Genomic DNA, 21,367 nt, shown 5'->3' on the forward strand with positions numbered 1-21,367 from the left:
TTCGTGGTGATTTGGGAGAAGTATCGGGCATGACCTAGCCATGGGCAGAGGAAAGCAGAGGACCAGCACCGCCTGGCTCCCGGCACCCAGGAGGAGTCCCCAGGGAGCCCCATGGTCAGAGGGGTGGGGGCACAGCCTGTTTGCTGTGGGAGGGAGCCCTGGCTGTTCTCCCCCCAGAGGTGAGCCAGGTGCAGTAGTCAGTGATAACAAGGTTTCCCATGACCAACGTGAAGTGCTTTATACACCTATCTAGATGTATTTATTGCAAAAAGTCATCTCACTACATACGACTTTATAACTTGCTTTTTCTTTCACTTAGGACAATGGAGCATTGTTCTGCAACAATAAATATACATCACGTATCACTTAAGCATTTGCATAATATTCCGTACCTGGTCACAATTTATTCAACCAAGCCCTTATTGTTTTGTTTGTTTTTGAAGATTCTCTGCCTTTCTCTGTCTTTTAGCACTTTCACTACCGATGTGTGTTTATCCTCTTGGAGTTAGTTGAGCTTCTTGGATGTGTAGATTAATGTAGTTCACTAAATTCGGGAAGTTTTCTGTCATTATTTCTTGGAGCATTTTTCCTCTGTATCTGTTTCTCCTCTCCTTCTGGAACTCTCATTACATATGTGTCAGTGTGCTTAATGGTGTTCCACGTTTCTCTGAGGCTCTGTTCATTTATCTTCATTTTTCTCTTCTTTCATCAGATTGTATAATCACTATTGATCTATCTTCAAATTTACTGATTCTTTCTTCTGCCGGCTTAGATCTGCTATTGAGCCCCTCTAGTGAATTTTTCATTTGTTAATGTCTTTTTCCACTCCAGACTTTCTATTTGGTGCTTTAAAGAAACAATTCCCATCTCTTTATTGGTAGTCTCTCTCTGATGAGACAGTTTCATCAAACCTTCCTTTCCTTCCGCAAGTGTGATTCCCTTTAGCTCTTTGCCATATTCACGGCGCTGCTCTGAAGTCTGTGAAATCCAAGGCCTGGTCCTCTCAGGGAGTTCTGCTGTCCACTCTTTTCCTGTGCGTGGGTCACGCTTTCCAGCGACTTTGCACAATGGAGCGGGCACAGTTTAGACAGTGCAGGGTGCAGCCCCGGGCCCCTTCCGCTGCCTTCCCGAGCCCTTGCTGTTCACTTCTCTTTTCATTTAGTGACTTGCTGGGCTCCTGCCGTGAACCCTTCACCTCCACCGAGGACGGCTCTGCCGCTGCTCCTCCGGTGTAGCTTTGGGCGAGTGGTCACCCACGCGCTGGTGGGGCAGGGCTCTCTGACCTTGTCCTCTGAGGCGGCCACAGCAGGCTTTTGCTCCCACAAGTGCCAGCGGGCCGCTGCACCGCTCCCAGCAGCACCCTGCGGCACGATGCCCCCGAGTCTCTCCTGATCAAACCAGAGCCCCTAGGAGACCAGTGTTGAGGACTGCTCTGACCCTGGGGGCGCCTCTCGGTGTGTCCTTCGCTGCATCTTTCTGGTAAACCAGCTGGTCTGGGGGTTCGCCCGTGGCTCTCTGGGAGCCCCAGTCTCCTCTGGGAGCCTGAATCGGTGGCACTTGGTCTGGACCCCTCCGCGCTGCTCTTTGCACAGGACTTCAGGGCTCTCTTCCTGTGGCCTCTTCCAGGGCAAACTCTGTGAGCTGCCGAGACTTTGGAGGCAGGGCTTCCCAGCGACGCTCCTGCTTCCTGCGCAGAGCGCTGGAGCGCATGGCAGCCTGAGGCCCCTCGGCCGCCTCTTCTGGCCTGGAGCCTCCGCCCTGCGCGTGAGCTGGGGCCTGGGAGCCCGGCCGGCATTCTCCTGCTGCGCCTGGGCAGACCTCCACCTGGCCACCCCCCCAGCACCTGGCATCGGTGTGGAGCGCTTGTTACAGGTTCTGAAAGCACACGGTCCGCCCATGACCACTGGCTGGTCCACAGCGTGTGCATGGTACATTTTCCCATACGCCCCCAATTATTAACTCTGTTGGCATTGTCCATTTGTTATCGTTCCTGAGAGAACGTTCTCATATTTGTCATGAGTCTCTCTCCCACCACGTGGCTCACTGCTGTACAGTCCCCTGCCTTGTACGGTCCATCCGAAGTGGACACTCAGGGGCTCTCTTTCATCAGAGTTGTGCAGTCATCACCTCGGTTCATTTTTGCATGTTTTTCTTAGTCCAAAAGAAAAAATCCCATACCCTGTATTATTGACCCTTAGCATTGACATAGCATTGACAGTGCACCCTTGGTGACATTGATGCAAGAATATACAATAGTCCTGTTAGCTCTAGCCCATCAGTTACATTAGGTACGTCTTTCCCATTCATCACCATATTCTTACCACCTTGTAATAGTGACATACATCTGTTCTAGCTCGTGGAAGTAGAGTCTTATATTCTTGTATTTGTATTATCAACCACAATCGCCATCCACAACCGAGGTCGCTGTGTTATACAGCCCCTAGGTTGTCTTCTAACTTCCTTTTTATTTTTTTTGAGGTACAGGGTCTGAGGATTGAACGAGGACCTTCAATGTGGGAAGCCAGCGCTCAACCACCGAGCTATTGTTTTTTGTTTTGTTTTGTTTTCAGGAGGCCCTGGAACCAAACCTGGGACCTCCCATGTGGGAAGCAGGTGCTCAAAGCTTGAGCCACATCTGCTCCCTCTAGCTTTCTTTTAATTGACATTTACCTCCCTAGACTATCCCTTTCAGCCCCAAGCATATAAATCAGCAGTTTTAGTTGTACTCCCTATAATGTGTTACCACCAACTCTATCCATTTCCACACATTAATAATCAACCTTATTAAAAATTCTACCTAGATTAAGTATCAGCTCCCCAGTCTCAACTCACATTCTATCTCCTAATAACCTCTACTCTAGAGTTTACCTCCATGAATTTACTCACTGTCTTTAGTTCATATTAGTGAGACCATACAGTATTTGTCCTTTTGTGTCTGGCTTGCTTCACCCGACATAATGTCCTCCAGGTTCATCCATGTTGTCGTACGCTGCACAACTTCATTTCTTCTTACAGCTGCGTAATATTCCATCGTATATATACACCACATTTTGTTCATTCATTGGTTGATGCACACTTGGGTTGTTTCATCTTTTAGGAATTGTGAATAACACTGATAGGAACATCAGTGTGCAAATGTCAACTCACGCCCCTGCTTTAGGTTCTTCTGAGTATATTTCTAGCAGAGGAATTGCTGGATCATACGGCAGTTCTGTATGTAGCTTCCTGAGGAACTGCCAAACTGTCTTCCACAGAGGCTGCACCGTTCTCCATTCCCACCAGCAGTGAAGGAGGGTTCCTGTTTCTCCACATCCTCTCCAGCACCTGCTGTTTTCTGATTTATTTTTTTAGGTACCAGGCACTGGGGATTGACCCAGGACCTCATATGTGGGAAGCTAGCGCTCAACCACTGAGCCACACTGGCACCCCTGAGCTGTTTTATTCGTTTGTTTGTTAGTTGTTTGTTCTGTTTTTAGGAGGTACTGGGGATTGAACCCAGGACCTTGTATGAGGGAAGCAGGTGCTCAACTGCTTGAGCTACATCTGCTCCTTCTGATTTTTTAAAATAATGGCCATTCTATAAGGTGTGAAATGATATCTCATTGTAGTTTTGTTTTGCATGTCCCTAATAGCTAGTGATGTTGAACATCTTTTCATGTGCTTTTTAACCATTTGTATTTCCTCTTTGGAAAAATGTCTCTTCAAGGTTTTGCCCATTTTTAAAATAGGGTTTCTTGTCCTTTTATTTTTGAGTTGCATGATCTCTTATATAACATGAAAATCAAACCCTTATTGGATATGTGGTTTCCAAACATTTTCTCCCATTGAGTAGGCTATCTTTTCACCTTCTTGACAAAGTCATTTGAAGTATAATATAAAAGCATTTAACTCTGAGGAGGTCCCATTTATCTATTTTTTCCTTATGTTGCTCATGCTTTAGGTATAAGGTTTAAGAAACCACCACCTACCACAAGGTCTTGAAGATGTTTCCCTACATTTTCTTCTAGGCGTTTTATGGTTCTAGCTTTTATGTTTAGGTCTTTGATTCATTTTGAGTTAACTTTTGTATAAGGAGTGCAATAGGGGTCCTCATTTTTTCTTTTTTATATGGATATCCAGTTCTTCCAGCAACAGTTGTTGAACAGACTGTTCTGACCTGCATGGGTGAGTTTGACATCCTTGTCAAAAATTATTTGACCATAGTGTATACTTTGGATGGATTGTACAAGGAATGGGACTGTATAACACAGTGACCTATGTGGTAGAAGATGGACTGTGGTTAAAATACAAATGTGAGAGTGTTCTCTCAGAAACTGTAGCAAATGTACAACACTAATACATGGTGTTAATAATAGGGGGTGTATGGAAAAAATATATCAGGTGCACGCTGTGGACCACAGATAGTGGCAAGAGTCTGATGATGTTCTTTCATAATCTGTTACAAATGTTCCACAACCAAGTAAGGTGTTGGTGGAGGGGAGGGGGGGCGTATGGGAATTCTGCATGTTATGCATGACTGTTTTGTAAGCTTGCAATTTCTCAAATAAAAAGCATATGCTTTAAAAAATCACTTGACCATAGATGTGAGGGTCTATTTCTGAACCCTCAATTTGACTTCATTGGTCAATATCTCTATCCTGATGCTAGTAACATGCTGTTATGACCACTGTAACTTTGTTCAACTTTGTTCTTAAGCTACTATTTCTCCCGGAATTCTCAGAATCAGCATTTTTACAAAATCCCTAGGTATGCACATCAAAGTTTAGGAAGCACTGCTACAGGTTCTGGGACATGGTAAACCTTGATAAATGACTGTTATATAATATTGCTTCTTAAGTATTGGTTTGCTTAGCGCAATGTCTCTTATTATATTTGGACTGAATTTATATTGATATTCAGTTCCACCAAAGGAAATACTTTTTTTAACTTAGGGTAAAATACACTAAAGCAAAATCCATTCTCTTGTATTAAGTTCCTACTACTCTCTATACGTATTCAACTGCTTAAATTACATGTACTCTTTTCCTAGGTAGGTTTATCAGGATGCTCCTCAATTGTGTCGAGTAAAAATATTATCTAGAAGATCAGTAAAACTTCTCCAAATAACCAGTGTCATGCATTGCTTTAGGGCAGGTCTCTTTGCAGGGTATGGACAGATTTCAAAGGGTCAGTTTAGCTGCCTTGAGACAAGACACAATGCCAGTTCCGTTTATCAGTCCTCTAGGCGGTTTGGGAGACGGCAAGTTATGGAGTTCCCATGCACCTGACCCCGTCTTTCCTCTCACAGTTCACGTTCACTCCCTCGGGGATGTGTTTGCTTACCTCTCCACAGCTGGCAGATTTTGGAAAGATAGGAATGCAAATCACAGACTCCTAAGGAGAACACCCCCTCCCCCTTTTCCTCTCATTGCTTTCATCTTGCCAGATTTAAGACCTGGGAGTCAAAAAAGAACATTCTTCAAAAAGAATGGAAGTTATCATCTTGAGGTGATGTAATTATTTCTGTGTAGAAATGTTTAGTTGGAAATTAGAGAAAATAAAAACCATAGGTACAGAGATAGTTACTATAATTAGATAGATAGATAGATAGGTAGATAGGTAGGTAGGTAGATAGGTAGATAGGTAGGTAGATAAAGATGGGAGTGATTTTTGAAACTTGTACCAGGATAACCAAAAGGGTCACGTTGTTGCCAGATTGCCTCATGTTTCAGTCACTGCAGATGTTGCACACAGGTGCCCTGGACCTCACTCAGCGGTTTGAACACTTAGGTCTCCTTGAGCTCAAGTGCAAGTGAGTATCAGTTGGCCACTGGGAAACAAATGGAAAGCAGCCTTGCTCTCAGGGGCTGAGAGGATCTCCAAAAGAGAGAGTAGTCCTGTGTCAAAATCAATTCATTATGGAGCCAGCCTCAAGATCTAGCTCTCCCATCATATGTTTAACCAGATAATTGCACATCCTTTTCAAAATTTAGAAAATGTATTGAATGTGGCTTAGGTGGAGTTATGTCTCCTTAAAACTAGGGTTTAACTTCATGATGGATTTACTGTGCTTAATAGACCTGTAGCCCCTTTCCTCTCCCAACAACAGAAAAACAAAATGGATGTTGTAAAAGGCAAACAAAGCAAAATTATGAAAAATAAAAAGCTTCTACCGAGCCAAACTTGCCCACGTTCCTTTCCTTTTGCCACAGAAGTTCTCGTTGTTCACGTGCCCTGTGTTTGCCGCGCCGGCTGCTCTGCACAGCTCATTGTCAGATGCCCCGGGGGTCTCTGGAGCAGATTATGTTCCGGTGGGATCTGAGTGGGCATGGGAAGCCAGGCTGCCCGAGAGCGCCTGTCCTTTGGGGGTAGCCAGGACTGCCAGCTCTCAGGGCCCTGAGCCAAAATGCTCATTGCTGGAGTGCTGAGAGGGGATGCCATGGAATTAGCATCTCTAAAGGAAGACAGCTGCAGGATCGCTCAATTAGGAACCTTGAACAATTTACCCAATCTTACGGTTTTCTCATCTGAAGTATGGGAATGACAGTAATAGTTCCTACCTCATTAGGAGTATTAGGAAGATGATTCAATGGATTAAAATGTCGGGCTCATAGTAAACATTATTAAACTTTTGCTACCATTATTATCATTTTTATTATTGGTGCAGATTAATCATCTGCTTCCAAGACGGCTCAGAACGTCCTGGAGCAGGGATTGTTGCCTCCACCCAGCCGGGCAGTCCTGTCCAGCCAGCAGAGGTTTCCTGACCTGGTTCTGCACTGGGCGCCCGGCAGGAGTCCTTTGAAGAGGGGGTGTGTGCTGCGCGGCTGAAGCCTCCACACCGGGGCTGTGAGGTCCGGCTCCTTTCCAGTGTCCAGATTACTACCCCAACAGGAGTTATGCATAAACAGGGCGAGGCCAGTGGGCCTTTTTAGCATTTTTATTTTTTTACATTTTTAAGAACATTGGTAGAGAACCGATGGCCAAACTCGAGCTGACCTAACATGGTACCTTTCCGGGCAAATCATTTCCCCTTGCTGAGTTTTGCTTTTCTCATTGATCAAATGAGAATTTGTAACAACTAACAAACCTTTACGGTCCCTAGAAGCTCTGTTATTCTGGGATTCCAATTAGGTTGCCCTTTGGAGAAATAAGTAAGTACGTGGGAAAAATCATAACACAGATATTTATGTGCATCCACATAGATAAAAATATTTAGTTCAATACAATGACTCAACTTTACTAGTAACATATAGCCCATCTCTTTCTTTTCCTTCATTCCTCCCTCCCTCCTTCCCTCTCTCTCTCTCTTTCTTTAAAGAAAACTTCTCAGTATCTCTTGATATTGTCTGTCTTTTTCATTTTGGTCAGTCTGCTGATTTGTACTGACACTGTGATGCGGTTTTATATTGCATTTCTCTGATGACTGGTAATGTTGAGTATCTTTTCATATGATTCCTGGCAATTTAGTATCTGTTCATTTTTGGGTTTCTCTGCTTTTTTTTTTTTGTTAATTTGTGGTAGTTTTTTTTTTTTTAACATATTCTGGATTTGAATGTCTAATATAGTCTCCCATTTTGTGTCTTCCTTTTTCATTCTCCTCGTAGTGTTTTTCATGAAAATAAGTTCATAATTTCAATGAAGCCCATCACTTTATTGTAATACCTTGTTTAAGAAATCTTTGCCTACCTCAAGATCAGGAAGTTAGTCTCCTGTTCTCTTTAAAAAGTTTTAGGGTTTTATCTTTCACAACCGTATACATCCACAATTGATTTTTTGTGTATGTGAGCTAGAAGTCCCAGTACACTGTATTCCACGTGACTATTCCAGTTGTCCAGCGTAAGTCCCTGGAGAGACCTCCTTCTCCCTGCTGCAGCGCAGCTTCCCTTTGCTTTAATCCATCATTGAACACGTGGGGCTCTGTCTTGGAGCCCCTATTCTGGTCTGTTGGTCTATTTTTTTCTTCTTTGCCAGTAACACACTGTCATATTACATAAGTAGTAAAACTTTATAATAAGTCTTGATATCTGGCAATACAGGACCTTCAGTTTTGCTTATCAACTAGCCTTGGCTATTCCTGTCCCTTTGCATTTTCATGTAAATTTTAGAATCAGCTTATCAATTACTACAAAAAAAAACCAGTCTGCTAGGATTTTGATAGGATTCTATTGGGTCATTCTGGGAAGAATTAACATCTTTATAATATTGACTCTTTCAATCCATGAACATGACTCCATCCTTCCCTTGTTTTCTAAATAGGTCTTCCTTAATTTTCCTAGCAATATATTATAATTTATAGTATAGAGTTTTGTACATCTTTCATTAAATTTATTCCTAGATATTTTGTGATATTAATGTAAATGACATTTCTTATTTCATTTTTTAATGTGTTGTTGCGGGCTTATGAAATGACCTCGGTATTCAGCAGTTAATACTTCTTAATTCTAATAGTTTGTAGATTCTTTTGGACTTTTTATGGGCACAATCATGTTACTGTGTTTAATGACAGTTTAATATCTTCTTTTCTAATCCAATCTTTTTTTTCTTTTTGCTTTTTCGGGCTTTCTTGCTCTGGGAAGCACCTTAAGTGCAGTGTAAAAAAGAAGTGGTGGAAGTATTTCTGATATGTTCCCAATTTCAGAAAAGAAAGTATAAACTTCCAATATTTCATCAATAAACATAATGTTTCTATGCATTTTTATAGATTTTTAAACAATCAGATCAAAGATTCCTTGCCTTTCCCATTCTCTCTCTCTTTTAATACAAATCGATTTTGAATTTTATCAAATGCCTTTTTTACATCTATCAAGATGAGATAACTTTTCTCTTTTTTAATATAATGGAGTATATCCCATTGATTTTCAAATATTAAATCAACCCTATATTCTTGAGATAAATTCTTTTTGGTCATAATGCCTTATCTTTTTAAAATATATCTTTAGATTCTGTTTGCTAATATGTGTGTATGCATGTGTATATTTGGATTGTTTAAATCTATGGCTTATGAAAATATTTGCCTATAATTAATATCCTTGTTATGTTTTAGTATTAAGGTTGTGATGGCTTTATAAAAAGAAAAATGATTAAGAATGTTATTGCTTATTCCTTATATTTGGCAGAATTGTCCAGTAAAACCTTTGGCCCTGGAGTGTTTTTTTGTGGGAAGCTTTATATAGAGAGATGTTTTTAAAATAACAGAATATCCCTGTTTAATGGTTAAAAACCATGTAGATTTTCTACATAGTTGTGTTTTTGGTCAGTTGTGTTTTTTATTTCATCCAAATTGTCAAATATATTGTAATAAAATGTTTATAATGTCATCTTAATACTTTCTAATATATGTGAAATCTGTAGTGTTTTACCCTTTTCCATTCCTGATATTGTTCATCTGTGTTTTTGTTTTTGCTTTTGTTTTCCCTCGGTCAGTCCTGCTAGAGATCCATTAAATATATTAGTCTTTACTGGTCTGATTTTTATTGTATATTTGCTTTCTATTTCATTAATTTCTTCTCCTTTTTATTTCCTATACTTTCTTTGTTTTGATTTGATGCTTCTTTTCTAGCTTCTCAAGATGACTTTGATCACTGATTTGTAGACTTCTCTTTTTTCTAATATATTAATTTAATGCTATCAGTTTCTCTATAAGTGCTATTTTAGCTGCATCCCATAAATGTTGATATTTGTAATTTTATTAGCATTCTTTTAATATCTGAATGTTTTTAATTTCTGTTGTGATTTCTTGTTTGACCCAGTTATTATGTAGATGTGTATTGTTTAATTTCCAAGCAGTTGGAAATTTTATAGATTTTTTTTCTCTCTTCTGTTAATGTTTAACTTAATTTTACTGTGGTCAGAGAATATGCTCTGAAGATTTGATCCTTGAAATCTGTTGAGGCTTGCTTTATGACACAGTATATGTCAATTTGGGTAAATGTTCCATGTGCACTCAAAATGAATTTGAATTCTATCATGGTTGGGTGCATTTAGGTCAATTTTTCAGTTATATCCATTTTTGTAATTGTGCAGTTTAGATTTTTCCTAGCCTTATCAATTTTTTGTCTGTTTCTTCAATCAGCAGACATTACTGAATGAGGTGTGTTAAACTTTCACTATGATTGTGAATTTGTCTGTTTTTCCTTTTACTTCTGTCAATTTTTTGCCTCATATATATATATTGAAACCATGTTATTCGGTATAAGCAGATTTAGAATTGTTATACATTCCTAATAGTTTTATTTCTTTATCAACCCACAGTCTTCATCATTTTTTAAAGTCTACTTTATCTGAGTATAGCTACACTCGCACTCTTCTCATAAGTGGTTGCATGGATATCTCTATCAACTTTTCTGTGTTCTTATATTTAAGGCTTGTTTTGAGAGCAGTGTATAATTTTTATCCTGTTTGTTACTCTTAATTAGAATATTGTCCATTTATATTTAATGTAATTAATCTATCTATCTCTCTATATATTTTTACTCATCATCTTATTCTTTGCTTTCTATGTGACCTACTTATTTTATATTCCTTTTTCTCTCCTTGTTTCCTTTGGACTAAATTTTTGTTATTTAAATTCTTCCCTCTATTGACTTTCAGTTATACATTATTTTGCTATTCTTTTGGTGATAATTCTAACAATTATAACACGCATCTTTAAATTATGTCTAATTCAAGTTATTACTTTAAGCACTTTCTCTGTAACTGCTATGACCTTAAAACACTTTAGCTCCAATTACTACCTTTATCTTTGGAAGTGTCATGAATTTTAATTCCATAAAATTTTTAAACTACACAAATATTTTTGTAGAGTCAATTTTTTTTTTTTTTTTTACATATTCACAAATTTATCCTTTCCAATACTCTCCATTCCTTCCTACATTCTCTCTTTCTGTCTGGGATTATATTTGAAAGTTATCCCTTTTAGGAATTTTTTTTTTTTTTAGTGCTTTCCTGCTGACAAATTCTCACAGATTTTATGTCTTTATTTCACCTTTATTTGAAGGAAATTTTTTCTGGGTATAATATTCTGAATATATACTACTGTACTAGATATCACTTAATAATCTTATAGATAAATGCAAAATTTCTTGAGCCTCAAGTAATTTTCTTAAGTCAAAATATTTACATTGATCTTGGTTTTCTAGTCAATATCGTCTAATTTCTTTTACTATTCCCCTTCTTTCTAGTATGCTATAATGAAAATAGTCCAAGATTTCAGGGAAAATGCCTTAATTCCAGAGTCAGTCCTGACATCTACCATCTGTGTGACCTTGTTCAAGTCATTTAACTTCTCTGAATCAGTTTCCTCATCTACATCATGGGGAGAATAGAGTATCAGCTCTATTTCATGGGGGAGTCATAAGACTAAGTTGAGATATAGGTGAAGATGCTTTGTAAAATGTAAAATACCAACCAATTGGAAAATTTTAGTTATTAGTATTAGCATTATTTGCTAGAACAGGAGCAATTTCTATGTAAATATTTAGCGTTCTCTTACAAATGCATCTTTTCATGAACACGTATAAAAGTTTAAAAAGATACTATTCGTGTATGTATTTATTTATATATACCTCTCCTTCACCAGAAGGCATTCAGGGCAGTGTTAAAAGTTAACACAACTTGTGCGAGGTGATCATACATGTATTTCTAAGCTTTCAAGCGGCGTGTGTGGAAAGGGAGACCTGGTTAGTGATGTAATTTATAGTGCCCATGAGATAAAAATAAACCCTTTTTTTTGGGAGTGTGGTTATTTCCTAATAATAAGATCAGGCAGGGATTTCCCCCTAGTTTTCTTTATGATGCAGACTTATCTAAAATATTTTTCTGCTGGTTTAGGGGTTACTGATTTGCACGGTTAATCCAAATCAGTGTTGAACCGATCTACAATTTTAATATTCTGTTTCATACTCCAGAGGAAAATTATACATTTTAATGTGAGCTGAAAGTAGCTGCTTTTCCACCATGCTTGAAAATATATTATATTCGAAAACTAATAAAGAATGTCAGTTTGTTTTTCAAAATGCTTGCATACTTATTAGAAGGAAGACTAGGCTGATAAATTAAAATTTTATTTTGCATTTATAACATTAACAAACCTGGCTTAGGGTGACAAGATTTATCTGCATTTTATTTTTCCTTCATAGAATTTCGTTGAAAAATTCCTTCCTACGTTGATCACATATTTAGAGTTCCTACTAAGTAAGGCATATTGCTAGCTACTGCTCTGTTTGACAAATGTGGTCATTCACATGTCCCTTTTGTGCTTTCTCCTTTCACTTTTAAAAAAATAAACATGCATGTAAGTGGAAAAAAACCAGTATAGAACTGAGGATTTAGGCAGCCCACTGAAGGGTCAGTTTGTGCCTCATAGCCAGTGCCCTACCACACCTGAGATTTTTTTTTGTCTTTATTTTTTTAATGTTACATTAAAAAAAATACGAGGTCCCCATATACCTCCCACCCCCCTCACCCCACTCCTCCCCCCATAGCAACAATCTCCTCCATCATCATGAGACATTCATTGCACTTGGTGAATACATCTCTGAGCACCGCTGCACCTCATGGTCAATGGTCCACACCTGAGATTTTGTGTGATGAACAAATTTAAAATAGGACCCTGATTCTTACTTAAATTCTTAACTTTGTCTTCAGGTCGCTGGCATGCATTTTATACGAGATGTGCTGCATGAAGCACGCATTCACCGGCTCTAGTTTCTTGTCCATTGTTTTAAAAATCGTTGAGGGCAGCACGCCCTCTCTCCCTGAGCCACACCTGAGAGAGCTGAGCGCTATCGTGGAAAAGTATGGGAAGAGCGTGCCGCACAGCAGTTTAGAGCCTCCTCCTGTTTCATCCATTTTAAAAATAACGTTCTCTTTAAACATTACAGCACGTTGAACAAGACTCCTTCACTGAGACCATCTGCTATAGAAATTTAAAAAATCCCCTACATCGACGAACGGCTACAGGCACTTAAAACCAGCAGGCTGACACATGTCAGCATTTACACACATTCTTGGACTTGAAGATTTGTTGTGGGAATAAGATGCATTAAGGAAGGAGAAACAAGACTAAAAAGAATCTGGGGGAAACATTAATCACGATAACGCTTTTTGCAAAGGAAGGTGGATGGATTCTGGTTCAATGGTGACACGAGATGTGAGATTTTGTGCCTAAATTCGACATCTATTCTTAGGGATCTTGATTTTCAGATCTTATCCTTCAACATTCTGTAAATGTGTCCCTGCTAGGACAAGAAGTGCCAGCAAGAATACTAAAATCGGGATTTGTTTTCCCACTCCTTTATTATATATCTCAGTAATACTTTTTACCGGTAAATGAGTTTATTTTGTTTTCTTGTCCATTAGAAATTTTTTTTTTACATTTTTAATTGTCTTTTTTAAAAAAATACATAGATCACAAAAAATGTTACATTAAAGAATATAAGAGGTTCCCATTTTATATAGAGAATCTGCCTTGGGTGGTTAGAAAGAAGCAAAAGGCCTTTCTTAAAGGGTTTTATTGTATTTCTTTAATTTTTTTTAACTCCTTAGCCCCATATGAGACAAATTCCTCAGGCAAATTTCCTGTAATGTTCTGAGCAGCTTTCAGCGGCACCACAAAGCGGTCGTTCACCCTCAGGAGTGCACCTGCGTGTTCCCGGGCGGGTCAGGAGGAAATCGGGGGAAACCAGGAGGACGCCCTCAAGTGCCAGGCCCAGCTCTGGGGTGTGACCGCGGAAGGACAGACGTGGTTCCTGCCCCACTGAGGCGTGAACGCTAGTGAGAGAGCTCAGGAACCGGAAAGAGTAAACGAGTAAAGCAATTACGAATTATCACAGCTCCAGAAAGTCAGCGGGGGGAGGGCGGGGTCCAGGCGTGGGTGACCGTCGACACAAGCGGGGGGCGCAGCGAGATGTGGAGGGGCCGTGAAGGGGCTGCCGGCCCAGCAGGGGCCGGCTTGAGGGGCCTGGGCCCAGCCGTGCCCCCCAGAGGTGGCCATGCAAGAGCCTTCTCCTGGGGGCCTGAGAGGAAGAGGGGAGACGCAGGGCGCGGCTGGGGCCGCAGGATGCCAGCTCCCCGGCAGGTGCAGCGGGCCCCAGCGCCCGAGCGCAGCCCTCGAAGGACCCCAGGTGCTGAGCGCAGGGGCCGTGGGCCGCTGGAGGCCTGGGTGCATCCAGAAGCACCGATGAGGCCCAGGGGTCCTCCCGGAGGCGGTGAGCCTGCGAGGCGAAGCTGTGCGCCCAGGGCTGGAGCCGCCCGTGTGCGGCCTTCGACTGTTGTTCATCGTGGCTTGGAGAATTAAGTTTTATTTTAAAAGTGATTTTGCATCACATTATGTGTCGTGGAGTGGGTGTAGCTCAGTGGCTGAGCATGCGCCTCACACGTACGAGGTCCTGGGTTCAATCCCGGCGGGTGTAGCTTGGCCACTGAGCTTTCCGGTGCCCCTCTAAGCTTGGAGCCTGAGGCTCTGGGGCCCTGGACACTGCCCGCCACAGACCCAGGGGTGGGAAAGGACTTGTGTGTTCCAGAGGGGACGGTAAAGGTGTGAGAGAGCAGGAGGGCGCGCTGCGGCCGGAGAAGGGCAGCAGGTGCCCTGGCATTGTCCAGGAGGCCGGGCGAGGGCAGCCGCCACGGCCCCGGGGTCAGCACCCTGGATCAAGAGGCACCTGGTAGCGTTAAGCCCCCCACCCTGGAGGGGCCCAGAAGGTCTGTCGTGATGCTTCTTTTCTCAGTCCCTGGTATGTAGGGATTCAGAAATGGCTCTGGAAGACAAGAATTTGAACTGACAGAAGGAGGCTGTTCACATAATTGATGCCGTGTAAGTAATTGCTTTGTTTTTAAAAAGCCTGTCGGGCCTAAACGTTAAATGCATTTGTCTTTAAAAATCTATTAGGGCTAAGCTGACTGCATGAGGTTTCCTAGAATTCACTTAGGCTTTACCGAGAAATTAAGGAACTTGAGTAATTTGGTGTTCCAGAGTCTTTGCCCCAGGCGGTAGCAAATTAAAGTCATAAAAGTTTAAACCAACGCGCCGCTTCCAGATCTGCAGGGTAGCGCTGCCGTTGCCGTGTAAGAACAGAGCGAAATTAATGTCCCAAACGTTTAGGGATATTTATGCTAATGAGCCTTCCATATTAAGCCTAAATGGTGTTCGAGTGTTGTTTGTTTAGTGTGTACCTGCAGAGGGTCTATTCAAAAGAGAACCCCTGGAGTCCTGGGACAAGCGAAAATAAGCCACACTTCTCTTTTTTGAGATATACGTCCTCTCACGTAAGAACTAGAGAATGTGTTTCACAAGGAACTATTATTATCATTTCTCTCCTACCTTATTCAGATGCCAGTGGTGTAATTTGCAAGAGCCCTTAGCGAACAGCGTGCCTCAGTAGTTAGGTTACTTCGGAACAGCCGTGTGTATCTGTGAAGGTCGCACATTGCACAAAGCCAAGGGCGCGATTTTGAAGACCGAGTCTGACTTTGCTGAAGAAACTCTGTTCTACAGAAGCCTGAGGAGCACGGCAGTTCCTCCACGAGCTCTGCAAGGCAGCAGGGTGGGAGCAGGAGTCCTCGGTGGGCTGAGGCCAAGGCCACACAGCCCCAGCGTGCTCCTCCCTTAGCACCTGTCCAGGGGGCTCTCAGCTATGCCGTATTTACTTCCCATCTTTGAGTTTAATAGAGGAAACCAGCCAGTTTGTCTCCTGGGAGATTTCTGCTTGCTCTTTAAAGTCAGCATAGTGGGAGGATGGCTCTGAATTTATATCACGAAACCTGGGGCAACATGTTAGAAATGGGTGCCAGCTGCAGCCTGCAGCAGCTCCGACCACCCACGGCATCTGTCTCCCCGTGGAAGCAGGGCCGCGTCGTTCACTTCTGGGTGGGTGATGCAGTCTCGGGGTGGAGCCTGCCTGGGGTCTCCTTTAGAGAGAATACGTGACCCTTGCCGCTTGGCTATGTGACTCTCCATCTTGCTTGCATATACTATACTTCTGTCTCTTTTAAGCTAATGGTTTGTTGCAGTTTAGAGAAACAAAATACACATCCCTGTCTTCCTTTGACTTAATTTGTTGCAAGCACAGTTGTTGGTTTCCCTTATAATTGGGTCAGTGACTGTCACCCAGGCATAGAATTGTTAATGCAACGCCAAGGCCCATATTTCAGTTCTAACATGGTGGCACTGGTCTTAGTCTCTTATGGCCATTTCACTTCTACAATATATACTCTTAATTTCCTAGAAATTATCTCTGTTTCTCTGTACTTCTGGAGGAAAAAGGTTACATGAATCAACAAAATGGAATGGTAAATTTTGTCCTCCTTCTTTTCATGCCCACCCAAGCCCTTTAGCCAAGTTTAGGAAAACAGTGCAGTGGCTTTTGGATGTCACTACCTGGATGTCACTACCACCCCTGCATACATGAGGTCGCTTGGTTGGAAGCAACCGACCTCCACCTCCAGGAAAGGCTTTTTCCCTGGCTGTGCTACTACATCCCCCTTATTTCCAATCCTTTTGTGAATGATGCCGCCGGCCCACAGCCCCACGCAAGCCCTCCACGGGCAGCTGGACCTCCGGCCACCTTCGATGGCCCAGGGCCTGGTGGAAGTCAGCCTCGAGGTGCCGGGAACTCCCCGCAGGCCAGGCCTGCGCCGACGGCCCTCAGATGCTGAGGACCCGCAGGAGACACCGGGGGCCAGGGAACCCGGGACTGCTGTGACATGGCCGTGGCCACTGCCGGAAGAGCTCGGGGGCTCAGGGCGGGCGTCTGGACCAGCCCAGGGCGCGAGCCCCCGACACACAGGCCTGCGTGGTGCTGGATCGCCGTTAAAACACTGGCCCCGCGAGGGGCAGACGTCCAGGTGTGCCGCCCATCTTTTCTGTAGGTTTCTATTCTCTCAAGAAAGACTAGAATTCCTTATTTTATTTTAAAACAGATGTGAAAGTAGTAAATTTCTTATTTTAAAAATAAGGGATTAATTCTAGCTATCATTTTGCACTGCAATTTTTTCACTGTTTACAAGTAATAGGGTACAAGAATCCAGTTGTTTGGAGGCTATTTCATATTATGAAATACTGATTTTGTGACGTTATTTTCAAGATCGATAACTTTGTCTTGATGGGATGTCACTGTCCTATAAAATAAGGGTGTCTCTACCTGAAAGTTGCATGTCCTTTGGAGGTGAGGCCAGGCCAGTGCTCTAGAGGGGAAAGCGGCCGTCGTGGAGGTGACAATATCCTCGTGGTGCTTCTTCAGGAGGACGCTGACGAGGGAGGCAACCTGCGCCACTGGCCCTAACCACAAGCTGACCTTCAGTGCATGGCTGATGGAACCACATTTCTTTAGCTGAAGAAGGAGCTTCTTAAAGAATGGTAAGGGCTGACATACTTTTGGTGAACACCACTATCCTGGTTTACGATAAGCTCGTTGCAGGGATGGATTCATGTGAACTCATGGCAGCTCTAGGGAGTAGGTGCTATTATCATTTATTGCCACAGAGAGTTTATATGCCCTAAAAGGGCACTCACTTGAAACCTGGGAGTGAGGATTTGAGCCCAGAGAGTGCTACAATCCTGTGTGGTTAATTACTGTGGCGTGTTGCTATAAAAATACCAACCGTTCTAAGTTGAGAATTTAAGACACACTCAATACAATTTAGCTGTAATAACACGATCGTTTCTCTAAAGTGCCACACAATGTGCATCCATTATCTCGGGTGATTTTCATGGATTCCAATTCTTAGCAGATGAGAAAACTGAGCTCCCAGGAGAGTCCCTAAACCTAACCCTGACCCTAGCCCTAACCCTAACCCTAGCCCTAACCCTAGCCCTAGCCCTAAACCTAACCCTAACCCTAGCCCTAGCCCTAAACCTAACCCTAACCCTAGCCCTAGCCCTAACCCTAACCCTAACCCTAGCCCTAGCCCTAGCCCTAGCCCTAACCCTAACCCTAACCCTAGCCCTAACCCTAACCCTAACCCTAACCCTAACCCTAGCCCTAGCCCTAACCCTAGCCCTAACCCTAACCCTAGCCCTTCCGAGGCTATGGTGCTGATGAGTGTGGAGGTGGGATTCCAAGCCTGCCTGGGGGGCTTCAGGCTTTGTGCTTATCCACATGGTGGAGTTATGCTGCCTGTCTATTTACTTATTGCCAAGTGCTCATTTCTCTTACATGATGAAAACCAGCAACAGGCAGTGAAATGAGCAGAAATTTGGAAAGTACATAATTTGTTTTTACAAAAATTTTAATTTGAAAAATATTGCCAATTAACTACAGTCCTGGTTGGCTCATTAGCCACCCAGAGTTTATTAGTTTTTGCCTGGCCTGTCTCGAGATGTTTTTCCTCTCTCATTAGTATAATGATACACTGTAAAATCTGTAAAATATCTATTTAATTTTTCTGAGCATGTTTGGGATGGGATATGTGTGGGGAATGTTTATTATTTATAGGCAAAAAAAGATCCACCTCCAGACCCTGCGGGCACTATCAGAGGTGCAGAAAATGACGCCAAGAGAGAGGACGCGGCTGCGGAAGCTCCAGGCGGCTGATGAGAAAGCGCGCAAACTCTAGTAGGCTGCCCCCTCTGCGCGCCCACCCAGGCTACTTCCCAGGGAGCCGAGAAACGCACAGCCCGACCCAACAGCCCCCATGAATGCGGCGTTGGCGCGTTCACCGTTGAGCCCCGTGGTCTGGCGTCAGCGCTGTGACCAGGCTTCAGTCCCGCGTGGGGGGAGGCTTGGCTGCTGGGGGTTCGTGGTGAGCCTCGTGGCTGCTGGTCCTTCTCTCCCCACCCTGGAGGGAGACGGACAGGGGCTTTGCGATTCCACTCTCACCTCAGCCAGGAGAACTGGCCCGTCCCAAAGGAGAATGTATTGGCAGGAAATTGTTGACTGGAAGGGGACTGGAAACAGCTCCGGTCTGTCCAGCCAGACCTTTTTGAAAAGTCTGTGCTCAGGCAATGCTGCTTCTGAGGGAGATCACTAGCAGAGCATTTATGTGGAAAAGGGGAATTCCAGAGAGCCGTAGTCTCTCAATTTCCCAAAATCTGATTTTTCACTTGGTAATTTTTCTAGTTTCCTCATTTTTCTTCTTCTCCCTTCCTCTGCCAACTTTTTGGTGTCTTAGAATCCCCAAAGAACTTGAGAGACAGAAAAGACCTAAAACTCAGATCTGCTCATTTTGTGACCTCGTTGCTGCATGAGCAGTGACTTAGAAGCAGATTGGGAATCATGATGAAGCAAGTGACACTGGAAGCCATTTCCCCTAACACAGGCTTTCTTTGATAAAGGTGGACAGAGTTTTCCTTCCAAGTGCCTCATGGGCAGTGGTGCTGGTCAACGTTTAACTACTGGCTCTGGGGTGGGGGAGCTGATTTGTTTGCTGGTTTCTGAGCTATCAGTGCTCTCACTGTGGCTGGTTTCAAGCTACCAGTGTGATTTCGTAGAATATGCATTGGACAGAGATGCGCACGGTCCCCTCTTGGGAGCCAGGGTTAGGCGATTTCAACTCCAACGAGTGTGGTTTTACTCAGAAAAAAGGCATTAATTCCTTGAGCCATTGCATCAATTTATGGTCTCCATTTTGTTCCATTCCTAAATCTGTTTCTAACATTTCTGAATCATTAAGATTTCCACGGTACCGTGATTCTTGTCATTGGTTGAGGGTAAAAGGAAAATTAAATCTTTGAAGTAAACAGATTAAAAAGACAATTTAATAACTTACATGTGCATAAATTATTGATCTGATTAAAACTATTTTCTTCTTTACACACAAAAGAAAGTCTTCCACATGACACTAATATTTTTCTTCTTAAAAGGCAATGGTTTTAAAATAAAGTTTGGTCCTGAGTTTATGAATGAATTGCTTTGGAATCAATTGTTTTTTATTGTTATTTTTAGGATTTGAGAGAGAGCATGTGTCTTACTCTAGAAAATGAATTGTGACAAGGATTTAATGTACACATTTTATAGAAAAGTAAAACTGACTACAGGGATGTTCAGTGACTTTAAAACTCTAAGATATGCACACAAGTTATCTCAATGCAGCTCTTTCTGTAGTTTAGTAGCAGGTCTGTTAAACTTAACTCTTGTAGTTAGGAAACAATCCTTTTAGAGCAAAACTCCCGTTCACAGCCACTCCCGTGTTCTCTTCCATGAGGTCTTCGCCATGTAGCTCTGTTTTCCCTGTTTGTGGCTTTGCTTATTCAGAAAACAGCTATTGCATTACTGTGTCAGGCATGGAGGCCGGACCCCTGTCATTACACTCACAGAACACACAAGGATTAGGAGTGCCTTCTGCTGCTGCATTTTAGGAGTTCAAGGACAAATGAGGAGCTAGAGCATCCGTGTGTGTGTGCTGTAAAAGAGTTAAGCAGGTCCTGCCCTGCAGGTACCTCGATGAGGGAGAGCCCCATCGGCATGGCTTGCCAACATTCCAGTCTGCCTGCTGAATGTGCATTACTTAACTGTGTAATATCGATATGGTTTTAGAAAATGGGAGTTAATTTTGTGTTCGCCTTGAATTTGCAGAAAGCTGGAAGAAGAAAAATATGAAGAGAACAACAAAGAATGCAAGAACTGCGATCTCAGAACTTTCAGCATCTAAGCGTGGATGTCCTCCATGTATGTACCCTCGTACTGTAAATTTTACATAAAACTTTTCTAGAACATTCTTCGGATTCTTGGGGCTAGATTTAGGGACAGGGATAGGATGGGGGGAAAATCATCCTGACCAACTTTGCCCAATTCCAGAGAGGATCTACTGAGGTTCATTCTAGACTTCAGGTCAACAAGAGTGAAGCTCTGATTCAAAGCACCTGTGCCTGGGGATGGATTAACTGATTCATCCAACAAACAGGGATTCCCTCCTGTGTGCAGTTGGCACTGAATGAATGACTGATGGGTTAATAGGACTACTTTGAGAACACTGTATGTATATCTAATTTTGAATTCCATTTGTAATATTGTTGCTTTACCTCTTTAGTCCATTGTCCTCTTTTTAACTGCCTGATTTTTTATTCTTTTTCTTTTCTGCCTTTCATCCATAACACCTGTGTACTGTATTAAACACTCCATTCAAACATTGAAGAACTACCGTCATCATCTAGTAACTTATAAATAGAGCTGCAGAGTCATATGAAATGGAACCCAAATTTATGTCCTTTGCATCCCAGATCCTTGAGTAGCAAATACCATTTTCTCTAATGGTTAAAAAATACCTCCTTGGGCCTTGGGGTGGGCTCTGGCATCTAAGTAGACTTTATCCCAGGGTCACATTCAGATAACATAGCTCGGCGCCTACCTCAGAGGTCTGGTAAAAGTCACTTTTATGGAGAACTCCTATCATCTCAAAATCTGGCGGATCATCCCTGGAGGTCCTGGCGTCTGAGCAAGAGCCCTTCCTT

At 42.5% G+C, this 21,367-nt stretch overlaps 1 protein-coding gene across 1 annotated transcript in view; it reads left to right on the plus strand.

Annotated features, from left to right (window-relative positions):
• The window catches only part of NEK11 (NIMA related kinase 11), a 30,292-nt gene extending 9,151 nt beyond the window's left edge, over positions 1-21,141 (plus strand). Inside the window, 6 exon segments of the mRNA XM_071212848.1 lie at positions 12,628-12,777; positions 12,864-12,942; positions 14,709-14,794; positions 18,414-18,533; positions 20,493-20,521; positions 20,524-21,141. Coding sequence (XP_071068949.1) covers positions 12,628-12,777; positions 12,864-12,942; positions 14,709-14,794; positions 18,414-18,533; positions 20,493-20,521; positions 20,524-20,606 — 547 coding nt within the window. The 3' untranslated portion in view covers positions 20,607-21,141.
• The last annotated feature ends 226 nt before the right edge of the window (positions 21,142-21,367 follow it).

This window comes from Dasypus novemcinctus, chromosome 31, assembly GCF_030445035.2.
Source record: "Dasypus novemcinctus isolate mDasNov1 chromosome 31, mDasNov1.1.hap2, whole genome shotgun sequence".
Classification (NCBI taxonomy): domain Eukaryota; kingdom Metazoa; phylum Chordata; class Mammalia; order Cingulata; family Dasypodidae; genus Dasypus; species Dasypus novemcinctus.